This window comes from Heterocephalus glaber, unplaced genomic scaffold, assembly GCF_053883595.1.
Source record: "Heterocephalus glaber isolate CG9 unplaced genomic scaffold, H.glaber_assembly_v1.0 deba00001504, whole genome shotgun sequence".
In the NCBI taxonomy this organism is placed as follows: Eukaryota; Metazoa; Chordata; class Mammalia; order Rodentia; family Bathyergidae; genus Heterocephalus; species Heterocephalus glaber.
The window spans coordinates 3046103-3061399 of record NW_028258324.1 but is presented as its reverse complement, the minus strand read 5'-3'; the positions used below and the strand labels follow the sequence as shown (position 1 = coordinate 3061399).

General features: G+C 42.5%; 1 protein-coding gene across 8 annotated transcripts in view; it reads right to left on the bottom strand.

Annotated features, from left to right (window-relative positions):
* The window catches only part of Arih2 (ariadne RBR E3 ubiquitin protein ligase 2), a 62574-nt gene that overhangs the window by 4097 nt on the left and 43180 nt on the right, over positions 1 to 15297 (bottom strand). For all 8 annotated transcript variants that reach the window (XM_004833978.4, XM_004833979.4, XM_021259119.2 and 5 more), the window contains 9 exons: positions 13351 to 13414; positions 11313 to 11463; positions 9744 to 9865; positions 8297 to 8406; positions 5006 to 5123; positions 4013 to 4063; positions 3901 to 3922; positions 740 to 891; positions 145 to 288 (listed from right to left, as the gene is read on the bottom strand). In XM_004833978.4, coding sequence (XP_004834035.1) covers positions 145 to 288; positions 740 to 891; positions 3901 to 3922; positions 4013 to 4063; positions 5006 to 5123; positions 8297 to 8406; positions 9744 to 9865; positions 11313 to 11463; positions 13351 to 13414 — 934 coding nt within the window. The remainder of the gene's footprint in view (positions 1 to 144; positions 289 to 739; positions 892 to 3900; positions 3923 to 4012; positions 4064 to 5005; positions 5124 to 8296; positions 8407 to 9743; positions 9866 to 11312; positions 11464 to 13350; positions 13415 to 15297) is intronic.

Sequence of the window (15297 nt, the reverse complement as noted above, 5' to 3'; positions counted from 1 at the left end):
AACACACAAACAGAAGCATGCATGGCTGTGTTGTATGATGCCAAATCCCCCAACCTTCAGAGACAGGGCCTCTCTCACCCTCAGAGCTCTGCACCCGACAGGGCCCCTGGGGAACTGGGGATCAAAAAGTGAGGTGGTAGATACCTTGGCCAAGAGCTTGGCAGCATTCTGTAGGTACTGCCAGTCAATCCAAGTCCCCAGATTGTTCATGACTCTCTCCTGAATCTTCTCATGAATCCGCTGGTATGTCTGGGCCTCTAGCTGCAAACTTTTGTTGTGGTTTTCCCACTACAGAGAAGAAAGGATAAAAGTGCAGGCATCCTGGGAAGGGACAGAGATCCACTCAAGAATTCAGAATAGGGCCAGGGATTTAGTTCAATGGTGCAAACGCCTGCCTTGCCAAGCACAAGGTCTGATGTTCGATCCTCAGTACCAAAAAAAAAAAGAATTTAGGATAGGCATGTCAGCATAGACTCCTTTAACTTATGGAAAAGACTGATAGCCCTTGTCTGTCCATCCATCACGCAACCAGGGTGAGTATCAGGTGCTTTCTCCTCAGCTATGACTGCCCTGTAGCCTGAAAGCCAGATCTACAGAGAAAGCACCCAGGGCTGGATGCAGGAGCTCCAATCACTGCCTTCTATGTTCAAGAGCTGCTTTGGCTACCAGTTACCCCAGTCACCTCACTTCAGCAGGCCAGCTGGCGAAAGACTACACTGCAGAAAGGCAGAACACCTACCCTCTCAAAATAGAACAAGTACTTCTTGAGGGCCTCCCTGGCCTGGGCTTGCTGGCTCTGGTTGACAATGTCAGGATTCTCCTTGTACCGACTGCACTCATAGTACTCGCTGCCATGAGTCTTCCAATCTCCTAGACACATCCAGCAGAAGTCTGCACAGAACAGAGGGTAAAGTCATTTATACATACAAAGCAACCTCATACACAGGAAAAGCAGTGGGATAAACAGAGCCTGCTGCAGAGGGGTCAGCTAGCCAGACCTTCTCAAGGTTTTTTTCCCCTTTCCTTTTCCCCCCAGAGGAAATGTGCATGTTCATCCCTGTCATACCTCACTATCCCTATAGCCTGTCTTTGCTGACAATGGTCTATAGATACTCTCCATTCCATGTGCTGTGTGCCTTACAAAATCAACAGATGCTGACTATACAAGATCACTGGTCTGTGCCAATGCCTTGTGACAAAAACTTGTCCAAATGAGCCCCACCTAGTCACCTAGAACACACCACACACCATTTATAAAACCGCTTCCTGACTACCTCCCACCCTCACAACCTTTGCTTATCCTGGGAAGACTTTTATAAATGAAGCTGGGAATAAAGGTATTTTCCTTTTATGTAAAGAACATGGAGGCTGAGGCAGGAGGATAACCATGAGTTTGAGGCCAGCCTGGGCTACATGTGAGTCCAAGACCAGCCTGAACTATATAGTGAGACCCTGTGTCAAACAAACAAATCAAACAAAAACAAAACTACACATTTCTATAAAAACTACATATATCCAACAGTCATTATCAGAATTATGCCTCTGCTTCTACAGTGAGGAAAAATTAAAGATCCCCCTAAGGATGCCACATATCAGCTATACAGTCTAACAGAAACGGGTCATGCACAGTTCTGGGATGAACAGATCCTGCTCCAGAGGGGTTACCTAACAGAACTCTTTTAGAAATCTCCTGGACATCCAGCAGAGGGCTAGGTCCTTAGCAGGCCCAACATCAGTACATGTGGACACACAAACAGAAGCATGCATGGCTGTATTGTATGGTGACAAATCCAACCCTTCAGACGCAGAGCCTCTCTCACCCTCAGAGGTCTATACCTGACAGACTTGACCCTTGTTAGCGGTCTCTGCCAGAGACTCTGCTAGTGGTAAACCCTATTTCCCATGATTCATTCTTTTTTTTTTTTTTCCCCTGGTACCAGAGATTGAACTCAGGACCTTGCGCTTGCAAGGCCAGCACATTGCCACTGAGCTAAATCCCTGGCCCCCCATGATTCATTCTTATAAACTGGCACAATGACTTTCCAAAACGGGCTCTTGTAAAGTTTGAGGAAAACAGAGACCTAGATGTCATTCAGCTTCTCTTTTCCTAGAGACATTCATCTAACAGTGGTAACATTGCCCTCTCTAACCACCTAGATTATGCTCGTTATGCTTGTTCGTTTTCCTTTTCTGAGCTTAACATCAGCCCTTTATTTTTTATTTTGAGACAATATTGCTGTCTAAATTGCTCAGGCTATGCTCGAATTTGCACAATTCTCCTGCCTCAGCCGACCAGAGCACTGGGATTACAGGCTCGCACCACCGCAACCAGCTTGCTTGTTCCTATTTTAAAGTCAATACATTGCTCAGACTTGCTCAACTAAGTGGTGTAATTACCACAGGAGCAAGGGATGATAACTGACTCTGGGTGTTGAAAGAGGGAGATTGTCACTGGGGGAGGGCACATGGGGAGCTTCTCAGGCACGAGGAATGAGGTAGGTAGTGGAGTGCTTGTTCCCCCTCATTTGTTTTTGAGTACTAGGAATTGAACCCAGGTACTTTACACTGAGCTTCATCCTTAGCCCTTTTTGAGACAGGATCATGCTAAGTCACTAAGTTGCCCAGGCTGGACTCAAACTCACAAACCCTCCTGCCTCAGCTTCCCAGGCAGCTGGTATTACCAGGGTGTACCACCATGCCCAGCCTTTTTTTTTTTTCCCAGAGACAAGTCTCACTATGTTGCTCAGTCTGGCCTTGACATCCTATGCCAAGTGATCCTCCTTCCTCAGCCTCCTAAGTATATAGGACTACGCACAGGTGACCATGCCCAGCTGTTATTCTTCTTTAAACTGCATTTATTCCCAATGTAATATTGTGTGTGTGTGCGAAAGAGAGAGAGAGAGAGAGAGAGAGAGAGAGAGAGAGAGAGAGAGAGAGAGAGAGAGAGACATCCCACCAAGGAAATATGGCACCTCCCCCAGCCTATCTTCATTCTGCATCATGAGAGTCACAATTCCTGTCTAGGACCATTCCATGTTTCCATGTGCATTATGATTACAGGGTTCTGGGGAAATATCATCAGCATGGACCTTTACAAATAGAAATTGTCAGGATCTCTTGTCCAGCATTAAAGCAGTTATGTAAGCTGAGCATGGTGGCCAATACCTGTAATCTCAGCACTTGGGAGGCTGAGGCAGGAGGATCACTGTGAGTTCAAAGCCAACCTAGGCTACACAATGAATTCAAGGCTGGTCTAAACTACACAGTGAGACACTGCCTCAAAAAATAAAAAAACAAACCAAAACAAAACCCAAGCCAAGCCAAGCCAAGCCAAACCAAAACAAAAAGCAGTTATAGATGCTCTGCATATATTTTCTACTTGAAGGAATTCTGTTCCTTCATTTGATTTGGCAGGAAGAAAAGCAAAATCAACAGGTCCTAGCTATGTAAACTGTTCCTCATAGATAAAGGAGATCCAAAAGACCAAATCAAAAGCTGCCCTGGAAATTCCTCTAATAGAAGAACCATGATTTTACTATCTCTGCTAAAACCATGTATATTTTCTGCAGCAGAGATAAGCCCCTAACTACTTACCTGCCTTTATAAAAAGAATAAAATAGACACTAAAATCTTCTTGGATGACCAAGCACCATGGGGGTCATCCCAAACTTGACTTCTGATCATGTATGTCAATAAGATGGCAGTGAGATTATAAAAGGGACCAAAAAATAGAAAATAAAAATCAAGACCTGCTTTAGGCCAGCTATAACATCTATAAAGTGACTCAGGCTCACCTTTGGCATTTCACTACAAAAGAACTCACTGAACAAGCCACGGAGACCCAAGCACAAGATACACAGACCGTGCCATTGGGCCTTAGGCACCAGTCCTGGGACTCACCGTGTTTACATTTGGAGCATTGCTGTCAGAGGGAAACAGAAGAGAACACATTAAGGGCACGCTGACCAAAGGTTCCATGTCATACATGCAAAGTGTACAGGCTTCTGCTCACCATGTGATTGCAGCCTCCATTCTTCTCAATGCAGATGTTGCACTTGGGACACTGAGGAGACAGAAGGGTGCCATTAGGCTCATGCACCATCAGGCCAGTTCTAAGACAAATTACACAAAGCTCCTGGCACCAGTGCCCAGTAGCTCATCATGCGAGCACGTCTGGGGAGGAACATCTCACTTAAACGTGGCAGGTCGCTGAGGCTGGAACAGCAATTCAAGGAAATGAGGTCAGCATGTTTGGCTTTGAAACAATTCAAGCACAAGCTGAGCCCCACTACATCTTCTACCATCTGTCCCTGACATGAAGCAGCTCAGATTAAGCCCAGGCTGAATCAGCAGAAAGCCTGCCTGCTGGGAAGGGCTGCCAAAGAAGCCCAAGAGATCACAATCACAAGGGATTAAGTCCTAGTCAGACTGCTTGGACTTCTGCTTTCAGAAAAGGGCACTGGAAACTACCTCTAAGGCTCCACCCTTTCATTTGGGAGAATCGAGCTACCCCAGGCAGCAATGGTAGACTAGCTTGATCTGAGACTTTGACTGCCATGAAGTAGGCAATGTTTAATGATATCATGGTCACAGCTGTGCTTGTGGAGTGTATGGACTCAGCGAGGGCACAGTGGCCCCCAGAGGTTGCACACCATGCTCTCCTATAGGAAAGTGCAAAACGAGAACCAGGCAGATCTGGGCTATTACATCCCCTTTTCCCAGGGATGTTAAAAGCTGGCAGGTGTTCAATAAAAACTAGTTTTCTTCTAATTAGTTCTCCTTTTGGCCAAACTTTTCAAGTAGTTTAGCATTTTATTATAATAAGTGCACCCAATGCATCCTATGGTAAGTTGCTGCAAACTCTACCAAGTTTGGGTGAGTGTCCACAGCTGCCAGCAAAGGCTCTGGGGCTCCGTGTGTTCTGCTCTGATAGCAAATCTCCAGGGCAGGGCTCTGGGCGGCACTACTGAGGGCAGATCCGTGACAGGTAAGATACGGTCCTTACATCTTTAGTGTGAGCACTAATGTAGTTGGCCGTTTCAGAGTCGTCTGCACACTTCGTGAGCCATTTCCGGATTGTGGCGCAGTCTGTGGGGGCGTGATACATCTGACGACACTTGAAACTTGAAATTGGAAAAGAAAAGCATTCAAATATTTGTTAAATCAGGGTCTATATTTAAAATTTTCCTTTTGTCCAAGCCAGATTATCCTGAATTAGAGCTTTTTAAAGAGGCAAAGTCACTTCTCAAGCCCTTTACTTACCCAGGATTATACTGAAATACTGTATAAGTGTCTCTTCAACTCTGAGCCCCTCTAAAACATGCTCTCAGTATGTCCAAAAAAATGTTGTTGTTAAAAGATGTTACATGGTTTCAATCCTCCCTGAAAGGGTATCAAACACAGGGCCCAGGTTTTTGGTTTTATTTTATTATTATTATTTTCTCTTTTTTTTAATAGTGGTGTTGACTGAACTCAGGGCCTTGCACACACTAAGAAAGCACTCTACCACTGAGTGACACTCCAACAATGAGCTCAGCTTGGTGAGGGTATGGAGACGTGCTTTGAGAGGATCCTGTCTGACTCAGACACAGGGCAGGACTGAGATTCACTTTTGGAAGCCTCACCTTACCTCCCAACCAGATGTGTATACAAAGATCCACAAACAGCAGGACTTGTGGAATCTGCAGGTCATGAGACATTTGATGATATTTGAAACTTAAAATCAGAAAAAAAAAAACAAGCTAACAGTACTTTGTGGATAGCAAAGGTCCTCTGGCAGCTAGTCAAACATAATAGGGAAAGTTCATAATATGGGACAAAGGATGAAGAGCAACTACCATATTTCCCCAAAATTAGACCTAAATGGAAAATAAGTCCTAGCATGATTTTTCACAGTCCTCATAATATAAGCCTACCCCCAAAATAAGCCCCAATTAGTATATCTGTTGCAACACATGATGGATGTATTAAATTATAATATTAATATATAATTAAAATACAGGGGCCAGAGAGAGATTTAGCTCAGTGGCGCTGTGCCTGCCTGGCAAGTGCAAGGTCCCGAGTTCAATCCCCGGTACCAAAAACCAAAATAAAACAAATAATTAAATACAAATAATACTACTGACATTAATACTTAAATAATATAAGTTATAATTAGGTATTTGTAAATAACCAAGTGGTTGCCTTTGGACAAGAGGTAAATGCCTAAACAGATGAACTTGAGACTTATTACCCAATGACCAATTGGAGTACAGATACAATGCACGAATAATATGTGCACTTGACAATGAATAGACTTGGTTGTGTCGAATATGAATCTTCGTAATTCAACACGTCATGTGTTATAACTGACATACTTAATGCACTCAGGTGAAATAAACATTTTCTGAATTTTAGTGTCTGCAATTCTTTGTCACATTTGTGTGGACTATTACTTTTTTTGGTACCAGGATCGAACTCAGGACCTTGCGCTTGTGAGGCAGGCGGCAGAACTACTGAGCTAAATCCCCAGCCCCTGGACCATTATTCTTTTTTTTGGTACCAGGGATCGAACTCGGGACCCTGTGCTTGTGAGGCAGGCATCAGAACCACTGAGCTAAATCCCTGGCCACCTGGACCATTATTCTTTTTTTTTTTTAAGAGGATAGGCCATTATTCTTAATTGTCACCATTTTTGTTGCCACTTTTTTTTTTTTTTGAGACAGGGTCTTGCTATGTAGTTCAGGCTGGCCTTGAACTCACTATGTAGCCCAGGCAGGCCTTGAATTTGTGGCAATCCTCCTGCCTCAGCCTCCCAAGTGCTGGGATTACAGGCATGTGCCACCACGCCTTGCACCACTCTTGCCTTGTAAATCTTTAATGGAAACTTTGTGAAGCCTAGCCTGCAAGAGGTTATGATTTGGGTGAAGAATTCATGGGATGAAAACCACTGAAAATATACTATGAGCAGACTACATGGACAAGAAGTACTCATTTGGGCCAAGCATGGTAGTGCACGCCTGTAATTCCAGCATGTAGGAGGCTTAGGCAGGAAGATCGCTGAGAGTTTAATGCCAGCCTAGGCTAGTGAGTCCAAGGCCAGCCTGAATTAGAGACCTTGTCTTAAAAAAAAAAAAGTGCTCATTTAAGGAGAGTTCTGTTTATGGATTGCTCTATTGAGAGATTGGTACCAATGATTCTACAAGAAATGGAGTTGTAAGAAATTCAGCACAGAATTTGAGGTTTGGAGAGTTATGACTTTGTTCCAGAAGATGACATGACTGCATCTGAATAAAGGGAGATTTTGGTACATGCATAAATATATTGTTGTATATGAAACAATAAGACATCCCCTGAAAATAAGTCCTATTACATCTTTCACATCACAGCAAAATTTAATTAAAGACCTGGTCTTATTTTCAGGGAAACACAGTATTTAGTTGTTCTTAACCTTTGGTGGGCCACAGAATCCCTCGACAATGTCTTAAAAGGTAGGGGAGATATGCACACAGATCATTTTCCATGTATTTTCTCAGAAACCCTATCATGAATCTTCCAGAAAATTACAATTAGGAAGACAGATCTTGACCAAAATTATGGTTATGCCATTTACCAGTAGGTTTTCTTTGCACTTGGAATTTCCTCACTTAGAACACAAAGATAACACAGCCAATCATATACGGTCATGATATGTTGGGAAAGTGAGCAGGATAGTATCTGCCACCTGGTAAGCCTTCAGTAAACTCTATTCTCACTTGCTGAGTTGCACAAACCTTGAGTAGGTATAGAATAGTTTTATAAAAATTATCCAAGAAAGGCAAAAACAGAAAAAGAGTAAAACACTGAAGGCAGTTTCCCCCTCCCCCTCTTTTTTGAGACAGGGTCTCACTATGTAGTTCAGGCTGGCCTTGAACTCACTATGTAGCTCAGGCTGGCCTCGAACTCACAGTGTTCTTCCTGCCTCAGCCTCCCAACTTCTGGGATTACAGGTGTGCATCACCATGCCAGCAAAGGCTGTTCCTTTAAATACAATGTGCAAATTATCTGTGCAGGTAGATACCCACACAGACACAACTCTCCAAGAATCCATGCCACTTTCTTATCTCCCAACTGAACACTTATCAGACACTTCCTGAAACCTGAGATGCAAGGCACAAACCTGCCTATTCAGACAGAGCAGAGTGGCTCACATGGCTCAGAAACACACACACATAGCCACCCACCCACCCCACCCCGCCCAGCTTTCACAGAGCAGCAGTCCTGGTATTTTGGAGGATGGGACAAAGCCCAGAGCTGCTCAACACTCACTCACTCTTACCAGAAGACCTCGTTGCACCGATTGCACTGCACTCGGCGAGCTCTAGGCTCCTGTACCCGAATAACCATGGGGCAGTCTGCACCAGGGCACAGCTGAAGCTGGTAATGACTCTGTGAACACACCAAGGGGAAACAATGAAGATATCCCCAAGTTGCTGCCTCAAAGACAGATCTCTCTGGATACTCAAATGCTTTGTTCTTCCAGACAATGACTTATAGCAAAGGGCTACACAAATTCAGGGCTGATGTTGTGAAGACCAGGTATTGAAAAGAACCTTTGAATATTTGGATTAAACCAGGTAGCAACTCACTAGAATGACTTATGGTTATATTAAAAAACAGAATACAGAATTGTATCTATGGGCAAAGTGCAGTGGTGTGTACCTATAGTCCTAGCTATCAGGGAGGCTGGGGCAGGAGAATCACTTAAGCTCAGGAGTTTGAGGTCAGCCTCGGCAACATGGATAGACCCTGTCTCAAAACAAAACAAATACCAAAAAAAAGACAAAAAAACTATCTGTGAGATGAAAGTACAAATGTAGTTCAGCAGTGCAGTGCCTGCCTAGCAAATGCATGGCCCTGAATTCAATTCTTGGTACCAAAAAAGAAAAAGAAAGTTTAAATGCATATGGATCTAAGCTAGAAAGGAACATGGCCCAGTCAGCTGTGTGTTTAGTAGCTCTGAAGGGCTCAGTGATCCTCAGGAATCTAACAAAATCAGCCAAGAGCACAAAAAACAGCATGTGTGTGAGACCATAAATCAACCCAATAAGCTTAGGCATAAACAACCAAGATGAAAATTATGCTACACGGAATCAACATGGATAGATACATGGATAGAATCAACATGGATAGACAGCCTAAAGGAGGGAAAGGACTCCAAAACTGACCATACTGGAATTCTGGACAAATTTTAAAAAATGCTAAAAAGAAATACCCCCCTTCATTGTCCTGAGTTACACAGCAAACCAAATAAGATAGCAACTCTTGAGACATGCCTGACCTGTGTTCATTCCCTGACATATAACAATTATTTAAGCATTTGTGTATAAAGTAAGGATGTCTGTCTATGGAAAAAAACCCCAAGACACGAGAGGTAAACTAATGAGTCAACGGTCACACAGCAAGGGAGCACCAGATCTGAGATTCATACTGTAGCCGTCTGATTCCATAGCTTATGTTCTTCACTACGATGCTAGTGGTTTTAAAAATTTTTTTAAAGCCATGGAGCTATTTCTTCAAAGAGCAGTACCTAGGATTAGGGATTTAGCTCAGTGGTGCTGCACCTGTCTGGCAAGCACAAGGTCCTGAGTTCAATTCCCCATATCAAAAAAAAAAAAAAAAAATGTACCTAAAGGCAGCCTGATATATAAAGTAAACTATGGTGATCATGTGATAGAAGGTAGGTCCAGGAAGACAGAGGGCAGAAAAACAGGAGCTAGTCATACCTCCACATAGTCCCTGAAGAGGTAGCGCCTGTATTTGTCTCTCAATTCTTCATTGGGAAGCAACGGAAACACAAAGTCTTCTGGTGTACGGAGTGGACAGTCCTGAGCCATACAAGAGACTCCTGTTGAACAAAAACAACCTGATGGACAATCTTATTGCAGAAGACACATACACTTGCCCATGAAGTTCAACCAATAAATTCTGATTCTATATAAGAAACCTTTAAAGCAACAGAATTTATTCAAAGAAGAAATTTACATTTTCATAGTAATACAATGAAGATATTATCCCAGAGTACATATATGACACCAAAAGCACCACTAAATAACAAAATCATTATATACGGTTTTTTTTTTTTTGGTACCGGGGATTGAACTCAGGACCCTGCGCTTGTGAGGCAAGGGGCGAAACCACTGAGCTAAATCCCCGGGGCCTGTTATTTATTTATTTATTTATTGAGACAGGGTCTTACTACCTATCCTGGGCTGGCCTTGAACTCTAAACAAACCTCCTGCCTCAGCCTCCTGAGTTCTGGAATTACAGGCATGCGCCACCATGCCTGGATTTTTTTTTTGGTACTGGGGAATCTAACTCGGGTTCTTGTGCTTGCAAGGCAAGTGGTGGAACCACTGAGCTAAATCCCTGGCCCATGCCTGGCTCTTTATATAGTTTCTTGACTAACAATTTAGTTTTGTGATATTTAAAATTATGTGCATGTGATCATTAATATGAGATTTTGCAGATACCAATTAATGCAATGATAATTAGCTTCAATATCATTAAGTTATAACATAAAAATACTTCTGTAGCAGATCATCAAATCTGATTTGCTGGAGCCGGGGATTTAGCTCAGTGGTTCTGGCGTCTGCCTCGTAAGCAGAAGGACCTGAGTGTGATCCCCAGGACCAAAAAAAAAAAAATTGTTTCATTGCCTAAATACTAGCAAACTCAGGTGTTTTCTGAGTTATAGCTGCTACATGGGGAACTGATTAAAAGGGCAATTGGAAAAGGTGACAAGATAAAACTTATACTCAAGGGCTGGGGATTTAGCTCAGTGGTTCCACCACCTGCCTTGCAAGCTAAGGACCTGAGTTCGATCCCCGGTACCAAAAAAAACCCCAAACTTATACTCAAGCCAACATTTATAATAGCTTGTGGGGGAAGATACTGAGAATTGAACCCAGGGGTGCTCTACTAGTGAGCTGTATCTCCAGCCTTATTTATGTATGTATGTATTTATGCATTCATTCATTCATTCTGAGGTAGGATCTTGCTAAGTCTCCCAGGTTGACCTTGAACTTGCAATCTTTCTGCCTCAGCCTTCTGAGTAACTGGGATTACATGTGCATACTACCATGCCCAGCTTACAATAACTTTTAATTTTCTCCTTTTGCTAAGGACAGGGGTAAAACTCTGCCACTGTGTGGAGAGAGGGATTTGGAAACCACCAGTTCTGACAACAAAAACCTCTGTAAGTCTTAGATGAAAATAGCTCACTTGAGCACATAGAAGGCAGAGGAGAAGATAAATATTTCATGTCAGCTTTTTACAAGTTCTGTGGCACTTACCCACACCCACGCCATCCTTGACAAGTACTGAGCAGTGCTGCTCCCAGCAGCTGCGGCAAAACTGGTGCTGACAGGCCAGAGAGAGTAAGTTTTCCTTCCGCACAAACTGCATACACACTGCACAGTGGTGAGGAGGATGGGCTGTGGGGACCTGAAGAAAAACAGAGCCACTTAAGCCAAGAAGGAGCCTTCAAGTCTGTGAAGACTACAGGAGTGCCTTGTTGTGGTTGGGTGCATGGAAGGTGATCCTGACACTGCCATGAGTGCCACAGCCCAACTGCAATGAATCCCAAGGGGTCCAAAGCAGAAAGCATATAGCAGAAAGGCTTCCGAAAGGAGATGGCACCAGAGCTGGACTTGCAGAACACCTAGGATTCAGAGGCAGAAGGCTGAAATGAAAACTAAAATTCAGGATTTCAGAACTGTCAAGGCCCTTGGAGGTCACTTTAGTCTAACTTCTTTTAAAGGCTAGGGAGTTTCTTTTTTTGGGGTACTGGGGATTGAACTCTGGACCTTGCACTTGCGAGGCATGCACTGGAACCACTGAGCTAAATCCCTGGCCCAAGGGAGTTTATTTTGCTAACTGGCCCATTCGACAAAGAGATAGCCCTCAAGGAGAACTACAAACCCAGACAGAACGGTCCTTAGAAGCATCACACACTGCAGTTTTTCCATATCAAGGACACTAGTTTTTCCATAGCAGTATGTCCAAACCACAAAACATCAAGCTTTTCCCATGTTGCACCTCACCCTAAACACAGCAAAGGGATGTCATATCTAACTAACTTGGAGGGAAAGGTTAGAAACTCCTCTGGCATGTATACAAATGACTATAAAGCTAGAACTCCAGAACCTATGCCATGCCACACAAACTAGAAGTCAAAAACTTCTGGGTAGGAAGTGCAAGTTCCCAAGTTCGATCCTTGGTACCAAAAAACGCCCCCAAAACAAAAAACGAACAAACTTCTGGGGACCCTGACTAAAACTACAAAACAAAGCAAAGTCCATTTATAATTTTCTCCTTTTCCCACACTAGGGAACGTAGGGCCTCAGGCTTGGTAGGCAGATACTCCAGCACTGAGCTACATCCTCAGCCTGCACTTACAAATTTACATGAGATTCTAGAAAACTAAAAAATAAGTTGAGGAAAAGGACTGTATTCTCATGTTTATCCAGTGTGCTTCTGGAAATCTTTCTCTAAGAGGTTACAGAAGTATGTGATTTGAGTCTCAATTCCCTCTTCTAATAGCTCTTTTAACAAAACCCTCACTCAAACAGTATTCAACAAATGTTCCTTGATCTCCCAGATATAAAGGAAATTGCTATGCTCTGTAAAGATACAGTTCCTATGGTAGAAGAAATAAGATGAGTTTTAATCACTACAACACACACTAAAAAGTTTAAAGATAAGCCAGGTATGGTGACACACACCTGTAATCTGACCACTCTGGGGGCCCAAGCCAGGAGGATTACAAATTCCAGCCTGGCCTAGGCAATTTAGTGACTTCATGAAACCTTATCTCAAAAAAAAAAAAAAAAAAAAGGCTAGCTTAGTGTACAGACCTGGGTTCCAACTCCAGTGGCACGAAAACAAAAACAGTTTAAAGACATAATTAGATCTAAGTGTGGAAGGCAGTGATCACAGGAAACAGGCTTTGTGAAAAGGCAGCTTAGATTTGAGTCTTTACAGGTAAATTCCATTCCTCAGAGTCCAAACATTCTAGGCCAGGGAAGGTATAGTGTCACAGAAGTATGCAGTAATCTTGGGAACACCAACACACCCAGAAGGGAGAGAGTGAAGGTTGTATGAATGCAAAGAAGAAGGTAAAGTAAGGCTAAAAAAAGGGCCCAAGGACAAGCAATTAGTTACTGCCTATCTATGAGGTAACTTTTCAAACTATAACAGAAATACAAGACCTGAAACAAGTATTTTGGGCATCCTGCCTGACAAGCAAAACAAAGATGGTTCTCAGTGATACTAGTATAAGCCACAGCAAGAACCACATGCATTCAAAGACACCCTCAAGGAGATACTCACATGTTTTGATGGATTAGGCTGAACTCGAGCTTCAACAAGCAGCTGAGCAGAATTGGTCTTATATCTATAAAACAAAAAGCAGAAATAAAGGAAATCAGAAAATGAAAGATATTTTTACATTTGAATAATAATACGACAGAGCACCACGTTATAGTCACATTAAAGTACCTTTGTCTCTAATTACCTCTCCATAGAACTAACCAAACTTTCTTTTATCTGAATACAAAGATTTGTTTCCTGTTTCAGTTTTTAAGATCTTGAATAGTATAATGGTGTTATTGTGTACAGGTGCAAATTCCCTATGATAAGTGTTATCATTATGTATGCCTAAAATGTACCAATAAAATTTTTTTTTTGGTGCTGGGGATCGGACTCGGGACCTTGTGCTTTTGAGGCAGGCAGCAGCACCACCAAGCCAAATCCCCGGCCCTATAAATTTTTTGCTATATAAAAAGAGGGGGACCCAACTGTAGGAAAAATACTTATAGTGGACCAGAGCTCCATTAAATTTGGTTTAGGAGATACAGAAAAATATCTCTATCTTCAGAACAGGCAAAAATTCCTAAGACACAGAAAATGAAAAACACAATGAAAAATCCTGGCATTTCATGGTACATTTATGCACTTCAGTTTATCAGAAGATACTGTAAACTGGGCATGGTGGCACACACCTGTAATCCCAACGCTTGGGAAGCTGAGGCAGGAGGATCTTCATGAGTTCAAGCCCATTCTGGACTATGGGGTGAGTTCAAGGCCAGCCTGAACTACATAGTAAGACCCTGTCTCAAAAATCAAAAACAGTTGAGCCTGGTGGCACACGCCTGTAATCCCAGCACTTGGGAGGCTGAGGCAGGAGGATCACCATGAGTTTGAGGCCAGCTTGGACTCCATGGTGAGTTCAAGCCCAGCCTGAAATTAAAAAAAAAAAAATGTATGTGTATATATATATATATATATATATATAGAGAGAGAGAGAGAGAGAGAGAGAGAGAGAGAGAGAGAGAGAAAGCAAGACCCTGTCTTAAAAAGAGAGGGCAAAAAAATCCCAAGCATTTCATAGAAAGCTACTAATCATATGAAAAGATGCTTAGCTTCCTTAATAATCCAAGACACTGAAATTAAAAAATTAGATCCCATTTACACACACCAGATTGCAAAATTAAGTTTGATATGAGCACAAACCTTTATATAACCACTGGCAGGAGCGTAAAGTAGTATGATTAATTCAGAAAACCTGCCATTTCTAGTAAAGCTGAAAACACACACACACTACAACTCAGAAATTCACTTTAAAAAATTTTTATTTTTATTAGTACACATTTGCAGTACATAATGATTACATTTCTTATGGGGAGTTGATACATGCACGGAACAAATCTCAATTCTTTTTTCATTCCCTTTCCCTCCCAGAAATTCAACTTTTATGCCTCAGAAAAATTATGTGACTCTGGAAGTCATCTACAACAGTTTTCAGAGTTGTATTTTTTTTAACAGCAAAAAAAAGACTAAAAACCTCACAAAGATTTTTTTTTTATGAGAACGGATACACATTCTTTAACAGGATAACATAAAAAGTAGCCATGCTAATTTACAAAGTGAAGAATGCATATAGCAAAATGTATATAATTTAAGAATGATTGGGAAAGTCAGAAACTCAGTTCAAGGCTACTAGCTGCTTTGAAGAGGAAGGAAGGGGATGTGGATAGGCAAGTACTATATTCACAGGGCTGTCCTTTGAGACAGGGTCTCGCTATGCAGTGCAGAGTGCAGGCTGGCCTTAAACTATGTAGCCCAGGATCAAACTTGTGGCAATTCTCCTGTCTCAGCCTTCCAAGTGCTGAGATTACAGGTGGGCACTACCACCCCCAGATTATTAAGACAGGGTCTCACTGAGTTGCCCCAGCTGGCTTTGACCTTATGATTCCCCTCCATTAGCCTTCTAAGCAG